This window comes from Sminthopsis crassicaudata, chromosome 4, assembly GCF_048593235.1.
Source record: "Sminthopsis crassicaudata isolate SCR6 chromosome 4, ASM4859323v1, whole genome shotgun sequence".
Taxonomy (NCBI): Eukaryota; Metazoa; Chordata; class Mammalia; order Dasyuromorphia; family Dasyuridae; genus Sminthopsis; species Sminthopsis crassicaudata.
In genome coordinates, this window is record NC_133620.1 from 229,651,794 (window position 1) to 229,664,372 (window position 12,579).

At 32.4% G+C, this 12,579-nt stretch overlaps 1 protein-coding gene across 1 annotated transcript in view; it reads left to right on the top strand.

The window, feature by feature from the left end:
- IBTK (inhibitor of Bruton tyrosine kinase) overlaps positions 1 to 12,579 on the top strand; it is an 87,807-nt gene that overhangs the window by 11,742 nt on the left and 63,486 nt on the right. Inside the window, 5 exon segments of the mRNA XM_074310439.1 lie at positions 119 to 824; positions 6,871 to 6,967; positions 8,013 to 8,137; positions 11,052 to 11,162; positions 12,311 to 12,481. Of these exon segments, the coding sequence (XP_074166540.1) occupies positions 501 to 824; positions 6,871 to 6,967; positions 8,013 to 8,137; positions 11,052 to 11,162; positions 12,311 to 12,481 (828 nt within the window). The 5' untranslated portion in view covers positions 119 to 500.

Genomic DNA, 12,579 nt, shown 5'->3' on the forward strand with positions numbered 1-12,579 from the left:
TAATACTGTACTTTTCTTTGAAACTATTAACTTGAGGCTGATAATTTTATTATGTTTAACAATACTTCTTTTATTGATAATATAATAAATGTAATAGTATTTTCCTATTCTCTTACAGGTCTCCCTCGCAATTATGGATATTTGAAAGGATTTTAGGCAGTGTGGAGGGGGATTTCCCCTCCCCACTCTTTCTTGGTGCTTGACTCCTGGAATAATTTATGAACAGTGGAGAGTTTTTTATTTTGATAATATGTATTTGATATAAACTTTATAGATATTTGTACTTATTTTTTTTAAGTGCCAAAATAAATTGCACTAAGATTCATAGTTTTGTATTATTGTTCTGGGGAAATGAATTTGAATTCTAGGAATACCATCTATCCTCAGCATAGTGCAGCCTAAAAAGCATATTGGTGCTTTGGCTCTCATTTTTCAATTAAAAAACACACACACATACACACAAAATAAAACTAGTTTTAAACAGTGTGAAAAAGAGTAGGATGAGTTCTTCAATGCCTGACTGTACTTTAAAATGTCGATCCCTGAAGCATGCTTTAGATATCCTTTCTGTAGTAACAAGGGGAAATGAAGGCCAGATTAAGGCCTTTCTCTCTACTTACTGTTACAATGCTGCAACTATCAAGGATGCCTTTGGAAGGAATGTTCTTCACCTTGTTTCATCATGTGGAAAGAAAGGAGTGTTGGATTGGCTTGCAGAAACAAAAGGAGTGGATCTGTTGGTGAAAGACAAGGAGTCGGGATGGACAGCGTTGCATAGAAGTATTTTTTATGGACATATTGATTGTGTTTGGTCACTTTTGAAGGTTAGTGCTCTAATTTTTAGTATTAGAATTATTTTTAAAAGTGCTTGTGTATTTACATATCTTGATAATTACATTTCCATTAAAGTACTAATATTTTAAGTAGTTTTATTTATAGATCATTGGTTACATAAACAAGACCAATTATAAAATATTGCACATATATATTTAACTAGATCATATTTTTATAATATCAATTGTTGATATTTATTTCTAAAAGATAATTGAAACTAAGATAGTTTTTAAGTTTTAAAACCAATGTTATTGGATTTAACAATAAAGCAGTGGAAATGTTCAGAAATAAAATTCTGCCATTTAACAATGAACACCAAGTTGGTAGCAAAAAGTCATATATCTTGAAAAGTCACATTTTTATAGCACCCCAAAGTTAAAACTCTATGAGGTAAGTATTAGCATTCTTATAATCATGAAATTTTATAAGTGAAATTGTTTCTTAGTTTGGTAGTTTAGACTCTCCAAACCATGAAAAGGAGAATTCTCTTCCAAGAAGGGAAAAAACTAAGATTAATTGTTTTGCTTCCATGTTGAGATATATGCCTACTGCTAGATTTTTTTCCTATTTGGAAAGATTTTTGATAGAGAAGTAGAGGGTAAGGAATTAATTCACTTATGTGAGTTGGTGAGTAGGTAACTGATAGTAATTGAGATATTTGGGGGTAAATTTTCCATATAAAAATTAAGTGGTTAGAGACTATAGTACTACTAATGTGGTACTTTATAGCTTGAAAATGTAGCTAAGATATCAGTAAAAGTTGCCTCTCAAATTAAAAAAATATATTATTTAATTGGTTTAAGGAATATTAGAATAGGCTTAAGTTTAGGCTTGACTGGTTTTAAAATCAGAAATTTTTAATTATAATTAGGTGTTGAGAAATTCTTACACTATCAGTTCCAAGTTGGTTTTCAGGAAATATTATTTTGTACAAAGAGATAAAAATCAGAGAAATTTCTTACTCTGGTTTCAGCAGATCTTTCTTCAGGTGACAGTTTCAGCCAAAAAGTTGGTCCTGGTGGAATATGACTCACCATGACAATATCTTTGTCAATATAATAAAAATTTTCCATTCTTCTACTTTAAAAAGGTAAAGTTTCTAGGCAATTAATGATAATGATTCCATTATTAAAGTTTAAAAAAACGAAAATAGAAAATGTTATTTATTGGAAAATTACCATCATCCTGTACTTTTTTACGAACCAACTTTCAGAACAGTGTTTTAAATGAGAGACTTGCCTGTATGATTATTGTATGTGTGTGTTTATAAACATGTAAAAATATGTATATATATACACACACATACACATATGTATAATACACAATAACTTAAATTCTTTTTAACCTTGAAATTATTTTATTGAAATTTACAACGTAAGAGATTTTTGTATGATTATTTGAAAAAATATTATAGAAAAAGGTGACTGAACATTAGGTGGCCTGTAGGATATTTCCACTTGGCTGTCTCATAACTTAACATATCAAAAGGAAAACTCATCTTTACTCCTACACTCTCCACAGCCTCTTAAAACTGCCCCTCTTCCCACCTTTCCTAATTCTGTTTGTCAATACCCTTGCCACCCAGCCTCAAAAATCTGAGTCATTTTTGACTTTTCCTTGAATTTACCCATCTGTTATATTTTATTGTCAAAATTTTTTCTTTTAAAAAAACTCAACTTAAATCTAAAATTCTTATTATACTCTTTCTTTCCTTTTTTCAAAATCTTGATTGTTTTAGTCCTTTTCCTTCAGTTCTTCCAAAGTAACTTCTCTCACTTTTCAGGTTTGTGTTGCCAAGTTTTGTCAGTTTTTCCTCCACATTATGTTTGGTCATCCTCTTCTCTGCTTAAACTGACATGGCACCGATTTAAGCCTTTATCACTTCTCATCTCTTGTAATCTTTTACTAGGCTTACCTGTGCTTGTTGCTTACTCTCCCAGACCCATGTCAAAAACCTGCAGTTATTTCCTTTTACCTTTACCAGACTCTTTGTTATATTTCCCCTATTGTAAGGAGTACAAACTTTATGGGGCATTTGAAATTCTTCTCCTTTTTAATCTTATTTATTTATTTGTTGAATTGATTGGGATTAAGTGACTTGCCTAGGATCACACAGCTAGGAAGTGTTAAGTGTCTGAGGCTAGATTAAAACTCAGGTCCTCCTGAATTCAGGACTGGGGCTCTATCTGCTGCGCTACCTAGCTGCCCCTTAATCTTATTTTATATTAATTCTTTTATGAAGTCTTTGTTTTCAGCTAAAATAGACTCTTAGGTGTTCCTCAGTTATTTTGCCAACTTTGCTATTAATATATATATAAACTACTACCCATACCGGGAATGCACATTCTTATTATCCTTGCTATAGAAATTCTTTTTCTTAAAGGAAATAATATGACCATTATTCGTGAAGCCTCTCTGAAAGCCTTCCCCAATCCTATTTTCCATGGCATTTCTTCAAATTTTTTTTTACAGTAAGGAGTCAAACTCAAGACTTGGGCTCATAAAGTTTACAGTGCAGGCTTTTCCTCAGATCAATCATGTAATTGGGGGTGGGGAGGGCAGTGCAGCTAGATGGCCCAGTGTATAGAACACTGACTTTGGAATCAGGAGAATCTGAGTTCAATGTAAGTCACTGACACATGACTTACTAGCTAACACATGATTTATTAGCTGACCCTGGGCAAATCACTTAACCCCATTTGCCTTGGTTCTTTCACTCTCCCCTCTCAATGAATAACCAAATAAAATAAAAATATAATGCAATATGGATAATGCTAATTTTTGGTCAATATGTGGCTCTCAGGGATTCATTTATATTAGAATTTGACATCACTGTCTTAGAGTTGTTTTTTGGATTTTTCCTTTACTCTTAACAAAATTTTTCCTTATTTTTTGGTTCTTCTTGTGCCCTTTTTCATTTTTTTTTGGTTTGTATATCCATTGCTTGCCACACACACACACACACACACACACACACACACACACACACACACACTCACTGTCTCTCTCTCTCTCTCTCATAGCAAAGTTGACGCAAGCCAACAGCAATAAAAAAGTGAAAATACTTTGTTGTGATCCACTCTCAGTTCCCACAGTCCTCTCTCTGGGTGCAAATGGTTTTCTTCATCACAAGATCGTTGGAACTGGCCTCATACACACATTTTTTCAGTATAATTTGTTCGGTTTGAAAGAGCATAAATAAAAATGTGTCCCATCTTATTTCTTATGTTTCTGTTGTGGAGGTAGTGTGCATAACCACTCTTTATATGAAGACTGAGGGTTGCTATCATTAACACTGATTATTGTACTGTCTTGTATTACAGTTATACTTTTATTGGGATATAAAAAGCTTTTTTGTACCTAAACTAGTTGACCTATATTGCTATACTTTATGAATTCTAATGTTTGATTTTTTATTATTATTATAGCTTTTTATTTACAAGATATATGCATAGGTAATTTTTCAGCATTGACAATTAAAAAACCTTTTGTTCCAACTTTTCCCCTCCTTCCTCCCCACCCCTTCCCCCAGATGTCAGATTGACCAATATATGTATACATGTCCAAACAGCTATTTTGCTGTACAAAATGAATTGGGCTTTGAAATAGTGTACAATTAGCCTGTGAAGGATGTAAAAAATGCAGGCAGACAAAAATAGAGGGATTGGAATTCTATGTAGTGGTTCATAGTCATCTCCCAGAGTTCTTTCGCTGGGTGTACCTGGTTCAGTTCATTACTGCTCTATTGGAACTGATTTGGTTCATCTCATTGTTGAAGAGGGCCACGTCCATCAGAATTGATCATCATAAAGTATTGTTGTTGAAGTATATAATGATCTTCTGGTCCTGCTCATTTCACTCAGCATCAGTTCATGTAAGTCTCTCCAGGCCTTTCTGAAATCATCCTGTTGGTCATTTCTTATAGAACAATAATATTGCATAATATTCATATACCACAATTTATTTAGCTATTCTCCAATTGATGGGCATCTACTCAGTTCCATTTTCTGGCCACTACAAAGAGGGCTGTCACAAACATTCTTGCACATACAGATTCCTTGGCCTTCTTTACAATCTCTTTGAAATATAAGCCCAGTAGTAACTTTTTGAGCATAGTTCCAAATCGTTCTCCAGAATGGCTGGATATATTCACAATTCCACCAACAATGTATCAGTGTCCCAGTTTTCCCACATCCCCTCCAACATTCTGCATTATCTTTCCCTGTCATTCTAGCCAATCTGATAGGTGTGTAGTGATATCTTAGTCATCTTAATTTGCATTTCTTTGATTGGAGTATCTTTTCATATGGCTAGAAATAGTTTCAATTTCTTCATCTGAGAATTGTCTGTTCATATCTTTTGACCATTTATCAATTGGAGAATGGCTTGATTTTTTATAAATTAGAGTCAGTTCTCTATATATTTTGGAAATGAGGCCTTTATCAGAACCTTTGACTGTAAAAATGTTTTCCCAGTTTATTGTTTCCCTTCTAATCTTGTCTGCATTAGTTTTGTTTGCACAAAACCTTTTTAATTTGATATAATCAAAATTTTATATTTTGTGATCAATAATGATCTCTAGTTCTTCTTTGGTCATAAATTCCTTCCTCTTCCACATGTCTGAGAGGTAAACTATCCTATGGTCTTCTAATTTATTTATAATCTCATTCTTTATGCCTAGATCATGAACTCATTTTGACCTTATCTTGGTGTTAAGTGTGGGTCAGTGTCTAGTTTCTGCCATACTAATTTCCAATTTTCCCAGCAATTTTTGTCAAACATTGAGTTCTTATCCCAAAATCTGGGGTCTTTGGGTTTGGGTTTTAGATTATTAAATTTATTAGGTGTTTTGTCTTTTGAACTTAACCTATTTCACTGATCAATATAGTCTATTTCTTAGCCAATACCAAATGGTTTTGGTCACTGCTGCTTTATATTGTGTTTAATCTTTTTTATATCTTCAGTGTCTCCTGTAGTTTCTTATTTTCTGCTTGCTTTCCTAGAACAGTTTCCCCCCCACAATATCCTGATTTATTCTTATTTTTGGTAATTTAAAAAATTAGGCAACCCTTTATCCTTGTTAAGATCTATATATTAAGAATAAATAGCTGCTAATTATCTTCATTAAAATCTTACTTTTCTGCCTCATTGTATCAGGGAGGTTACTTCAGTGTCTTGAAGACTGGACTTTCTGAAAAGAAATTCTGGCAGCTCCTACCATGCTAAAAAAAAAGTCCAGTCACACCTAGTGATATAGAATGCCTATTGGAAAGGAATAGCTTAGCTAACTCATGAGTTAACTCTGCCCCAGGTTGATTGTTGGTAATTAAGTTACAGACTCATCAATTCTTAAAGAATCTTCTAATTTTTAAAAAGTGCATTTGTGGTAAGAGTACTCACTGAGTAAATCAGAGCTCCTTGTTGTTTTAGCATCAAGTCCCTGAAGTTTCTTGAAGCCTCCAGATGTGAGAGATTGATGGACTTTTCCTTGAGTAAAGTGCAGATATTTTAGGGAATGGACTTTATCACATCTGTTCTGACTGATCAGAATCCTTTTTTGCTTACTTTTTAGTTTTTTGACTATGATCCAGATAAGATTGTTGCATATTATGCCCAGTTTGAACTGCTATATCTTATATAAAAATTTCTGCAATTTAGTTTTTCTTGAATTTAGGGTTTGTTTTGTTTTGTTTTGTTTTGTTTTGTTTTTGGCTTGTTAAAAATGTATTAAATTTGGAATAATTAATTGAATCTTAATCATTGAGATCATGGGCTACCATGATTTTTTTGTTATGTGAGCCAGTTTCTTGCACATAGTAGACACTGAATAAAATTAGTATTCAATTTAATAGAACTGATAATGGTTATTTTAATTTTTCTTAGGTGCTATGAATGTTATTTAAATCTATAAAGTAAAGAATCACTATTTTAATCTGTATTTTATGGACAAGATTGCTTTTCTGCTTTCTTATTATGTAAGGAATAAAATACTGAATTATAGGCAAACTCCTGATATAAGATTTTTGCTTCCTTTAGCATGGTGTTAGTTTGTATATCCAGGATAAAGAAGGTTTATCAGCTTTGGATCTTGTAATGAAGGACAGACCATCCCATGTAGTATTCAAGAATACCGGTAAGATATTTTTATGAACACACATTTTTCATAATTTTATAGATATAGAGCTGGAAGAGACCTGAAAGTTTATTCAGTTGACTCATTTTTTAGATGAGGAAATTGAGATGCATACAAGTATATTATTGGGGGATCCTAGCGATATGCTCAAGAAAATGTGTATTTAAATTGTTCCATTCTTCATTTGCTACCTTTAAGACATAAATTTAGACAGGGGGAGGGGGAGGGAAGGAGGGAGAAGGGAGAGGGACCGGGAAACAGGAGGATTAAGAAACTGGGATCTAGTCTTGGGGGAAAAGTGACAATTGAATGTGTACTCAATAAATAGTTTAGCATAAAGATAAGAAGGTAGAGAAAGAATGAACATGACTGACTCCACCTACTAATTTGACATAATACCAGTCTAATTTTTTTTTCTTGCTTTGAGAATGATTGAGGGGCAAAGGAAACTGCTTTTCATTTGATAAACAGAGAAGGAATTTAATGAAAGCTGCCCAAAAAAAGAATGAAAACAAGGATACCACTTTGCCCATTTTACCCACTGCCTCTAGCACTGAGCTATAATTACTTTAGTAGCTAAAATATTTTCATTATTATGGGTACTATTACCATATCATCTATGATGCAAACTTTAAGCTCTACAATTGAAATTGATAATTCTATCATAAGATTTGGTTAACCCCTCAAATTGAAACTAAAAATTTGTATCAAAAACCTAGATGTAATATTAATGTTTTCTATCATTTACTAAAAAACAACCAATCAACCAACCCTATTGAAAGTGAGGATTTCTCTTAGTAACCAGTATTAAATTCCACATTGACTGATTTAAGATTTTTCTGTTTGGAAAACTATCAGGGATTATCTCAATAGTTTCAAAATTCAAGTAACTTGAAAGCATTGTTATAAACATGATTGTAGTCTCCATTTTTTGTTTTGTTATACATAATTTAGTAAACTTAAATATGCTTATAATTATCGATGTTAACAAAAGTAAGCTTTTATTTAAAAAATAAAATAAAATGAATATTTATTTTCATCTTAGATCCTACAGATGTCTATACTTGGGGAAATAATATAAATTTTACTTTGGGTCATGGAAGCCAAAATAGTAAGCATCATCCTGAACTGGTAGATCTCTTCTCCAGAACTGGAATTTATATCAAACAGGTATTTGTAGTATAACATTTAATACTTTTAGAATCTTAAATAACAATAGCTATCTGATAATTTAGGATTTTATTTAAATTAATGTTTAACAGCTAAGAAATATGTTTTCATGACAAAATTAATCCTTATTCTTTTCTATCATGAACTTGATTATATTTCCTTTTATTTAGACAAATTAATTATTGAGGTTTTGAAGCTATTGCATTAACTGATCCTTGAAGGAAAGCAAGAGGTGGAGATGAGAAAGGATAGAGTTCTAGGCTGGAAGACAGGGAAAATTCTCAGTTAGAAAACAGAATGTGGTGTTTGAGGAATAGCAAGGAGGCCTCTGTCACTGGCTTATAGAGTATTTGGAGGTGAATCAGAAGGAAGAAAATTGAAAAGGTAAGGAGAATGCTAGGTTATGAAGGACTGAATATTATATTTGGTCTTAGAGATGATAGGGAGCTACTGGAGTTTGTTGAGGGGCAAAGAGAAAGGGAAGATAACATGGTTAGATTTGTACTTTAGGAAGACTGCTTTCAATAGCTAACTGGAGGAAGAACTGGAATGGGGAGAGTCTTGAGTTAGGGAGACAAATTAAAAGCTAGTACAGTAGTGCAGATGTGAGGTGATAAGCTTAGACCTGTATCAGGGAGGTGGCTGTGTCAGGGGAGAGGAGGTATATTAGAGACTTGTTTTAAAAAAAAAATCTGGATTGAATATGGGCAATGAGAAAGACTGGGTAATCCAGAATACACTTAGTTCTGAACCTGGGTTATGGTTGATGGCAGTACCCTTTTAAAGGGTATGTATAGGAGAGGGAGAATTCCAGGGGAAAAGAAATGAGTTCAGTTTTGAGTTTAAATTGTCTCTAAGACATCCAGTTTCAGATGATGTCTAATGGGCAATTGGAAATGGGAATCTGGAGGTTAAGAAAGAAATTAGGGCTAGCTAAGTAAATTTGAGAATCATCAGCATAGAGGTGACAGTTGAATACATATAAGCTGGTAAGATCACCAAATGATATTGTATAGAGGGAGAAGAGGTCTTAGCCGAGAAACCTGGGAAACACCCTTTTTAGGAGGTATGATCTGGATGAAGAGTAAGCAAAGAAGAATAAGAAGGAACAGTCAGGGAGGAAAAGAACTCATTAGAGTTCTGGAATTCTGGAGATGAGAATATCAAGAAAAAATAGTAATTGACAAAGGCTGCAGAGATATCCAAAAGGATGATAATTGAGAAAAGGCTGTAAGATTTTGCAATTAAGAGATATTGATAACTTTAGATAGAGCAGTTTTGGTTTGAAGAATGATGAAGTAAAAAAAAAAAAAACAGATTGTAGAGAGTTAAAAAGAAAGTGAGAGGAAAGAAATCAGAGACAGATAGTAAATCACTTCTTTTAAGGAATTTAATCACTAAAGGGAGGAGAAATATGGGATAATAATAACTGGAGATGAACGGATCAAATGAAAATGTTTTGAGAATGGAATTCTTGGTTAGCCAGAAAACAATGGAATTTTTCAACTTTCATAGAAAATCACAAACAGAATGAAGTGGGTCGGGGAGAAATAAAAAATAAAATTACCCTTTTCAAAACTTAAAGCAGCAGCAATACAAAGAACAAAAGAAAGGTACTTCTATTCTTAATGTTTTACATATATATATTTTTTCAGATTTCATAGGGATTATTATTCTTTTCCTCCTAAAAACATATATCTAGAACTTTTGTTAGGCTGTATCTTTCTCTTTGTGTAGCCATGTCAACATGTGTTACTTTTTTACAAGATGATAAATACACAAATGTTCGTTATATAGATAGATTCTTTAAGTATTTTGTTTAAGGACTAATCTAGTTTATTTTGGTAGGGAACAGGCCACTTGGGGTGTCAACGTTTGATCTGAGAATTATAGACTAAGCTCACATAGTTCTTCATTGTCTAGCTTTTCAGTACTGTTTTAATATTCGGAAAAGTTTGGTTCCAGAGTAGTCAGATGATATAGTTCATGCCCTTCAATGTCTGATTCTCTCTCACCTACCACATCTAATCATTATCAATACCATTTCTTAAATATGTCCCTTTCCTTCCTTTTGCATGGCCTCCATCTTAATGCAGATATTATATTCACTTAAACTACTGCAATTACTTCCTTATTGGTCTCCCTGTGTCTCAAGTCTTTCCCCTCACTAGAATCATAGCTTATTGGTTATAACTGCCAATATCATATTTCTAAAAAATAACCTGATAGTGTTATTCCTCTGTTGAAAAAATACCAATGTCCTTTTATTGCCAATAGGCAGTAACTCTTCTTATGGACTTCTTTTAAACTTTTCACTGTCGTTTTCAATCTGCTTTTCAAAACTGATTATATATTGTACTTCTTAACTTTCATTTGTTTTTCTTGAACTGTAGCTTATCTCATGCATGAAGGAATGAAAAAGCATTTATTAATAAACATAATATATGCTAAGCACTGTGTCTTTGAATAGATGGTCCCCAAAGCCTGGAATATGCTCCTTGCTTACTGCTACCTTATTTAGAATCCCATAGCTTCTTTCAAAGCTTAGCTTGTTTCACTTTGTACTGGAAGCTTTTCATGATCCCCTCAGCTTCTGTATGTATTTATATGTATATGCATTGTTTTCCTTTATAGAAGTTTCCCTTATAATTAAGTTCTGTGGGGGGAGGTACTATCTACTTTTTTTTTTTTTTTGTATGTCCAGTGCCTAGCATATAGTAAGTCACTGCTTATTATAACTTTGTTGATTGAGGATTTTAAGTTCACTTCACTTAGTCTCTTGTAAGCTAGTATCTATCTAGTTCCTTATCTTTTCTTTAATATTTTTTAATTTGAATGTAATTATAACTAGGAAGTATATTTTTGTGTGTATATATGTGTATGATCTTTAATAAAATTCTTTTATCCCTCCTAGGTGGTACTTTGTACCTTTCATTCAGTTTTTCTGTCTCAGAAAGGGCAAGTTTACACCTGTGGTCATGGTCAAGGAGGACGCTTAGGCCATGGAGATGAACAAACGTGCCTGGTATTTTGAAAAGCAATTTTAACACATAATTTATTCACTTTTATAAGGTTTTAATTAACTGGAATTTTAATTTTCAGTATATTTGCACTTGGGTTTTCTTGTTTAAAAAAATGCCATAGTGTATATAAATAATATGAGAAATATACTAAAACAAATTAACTACAGTCTAAGATCATGCATTCAAATCCTTTTTCATCAAAGAAAATTATGTATATTATCATTTATGTACTTATTACTCATCAAATAATCAGCAAGAATTTGAAACAACAATAAGTTTTGGTTTAACTCACAGTTAAAAGATTATACTAATCCCTAAATATTCCAGTTAAATATGGTTTTATTTTACAGTATTAAATTTCTTTGTAAAGGGTTGTGGTTTAAGAATTTAGGGCATGGTTTCCTTATAAAACTCATTTTCTTTTGATACCTGATTTCATGTCAGTGAGGCTGTTATTGGATTTGCATAAAATCTATATATTTTTAAAAACTTTTCTCTTTAAAAGTCATCTGAAAAAGCTTTTCATTTGGCATATTTGCCGTTACAAAAGATGTTATGAAGTGGAAGTAAAGCTGACATAAAAAGAAACTATCCATATTTACAGTGTTTAAGCAATTTTAATACATAATTTGTTCAATTTTAGAGGGTTGATTAATTGGAAATTTTAATTTCCAGGGTACAGGGTTTATAGTATTTCTACTTATATTTTCTTCAGTCAAGGTTTTTATGGGATTGCTTGTCCAAGGTCAATAATAAGTCAGTATTTTTTGAGCTCTGACTGATGACTGTGCTTAAAAAGACACTTATAGAGTTATGTGATATACTATTATTTTCATACAACACTGAACATTTTGGGCAGAGATCTCCTTTTGTTGTTAGTAAAATAACTAAAACAGAAAATACTAGATTCATACTAAATGAGTAGTAAATATTGGTTGTGTTATTTCATTTAAGTAGCTGGCAATTTTGTTTTAAAGAAACATGCACCCATTCTTTTATAAACTGTCATCTTCCTTAAGGAAAGGGACCATTTACTTTGTGGAAAAATAACCAATTCATGGATTTTCTTTTGGTCTGTAGCATCTAGAGTTATTTCGTTTTTGCCTTAGAATAAATGTGATAATAAATTTAATAATCCTTTATATTTTAGGTCCCTAGACTGGTAGAAGGACTAATTGGTCATAACTGCTCCCAAGTGGCAGCTGCTAAGGATCATACTATTGTTTTAACTGAGGAAGGAGGTGTATATACTTTCGGTCTAAATACTTTTCATCAATTGGGTATTAGTCCTCCACCAGCTAGGTGCAGTGTTCCGAGACAGGTAAAATTCTCTTTAATTTTCAACCACACTGACTAAAGTAATCAAAGATAATAGGATAGTAGCTTATTTTCTTATTTATATGTCTTTAGACATATAAA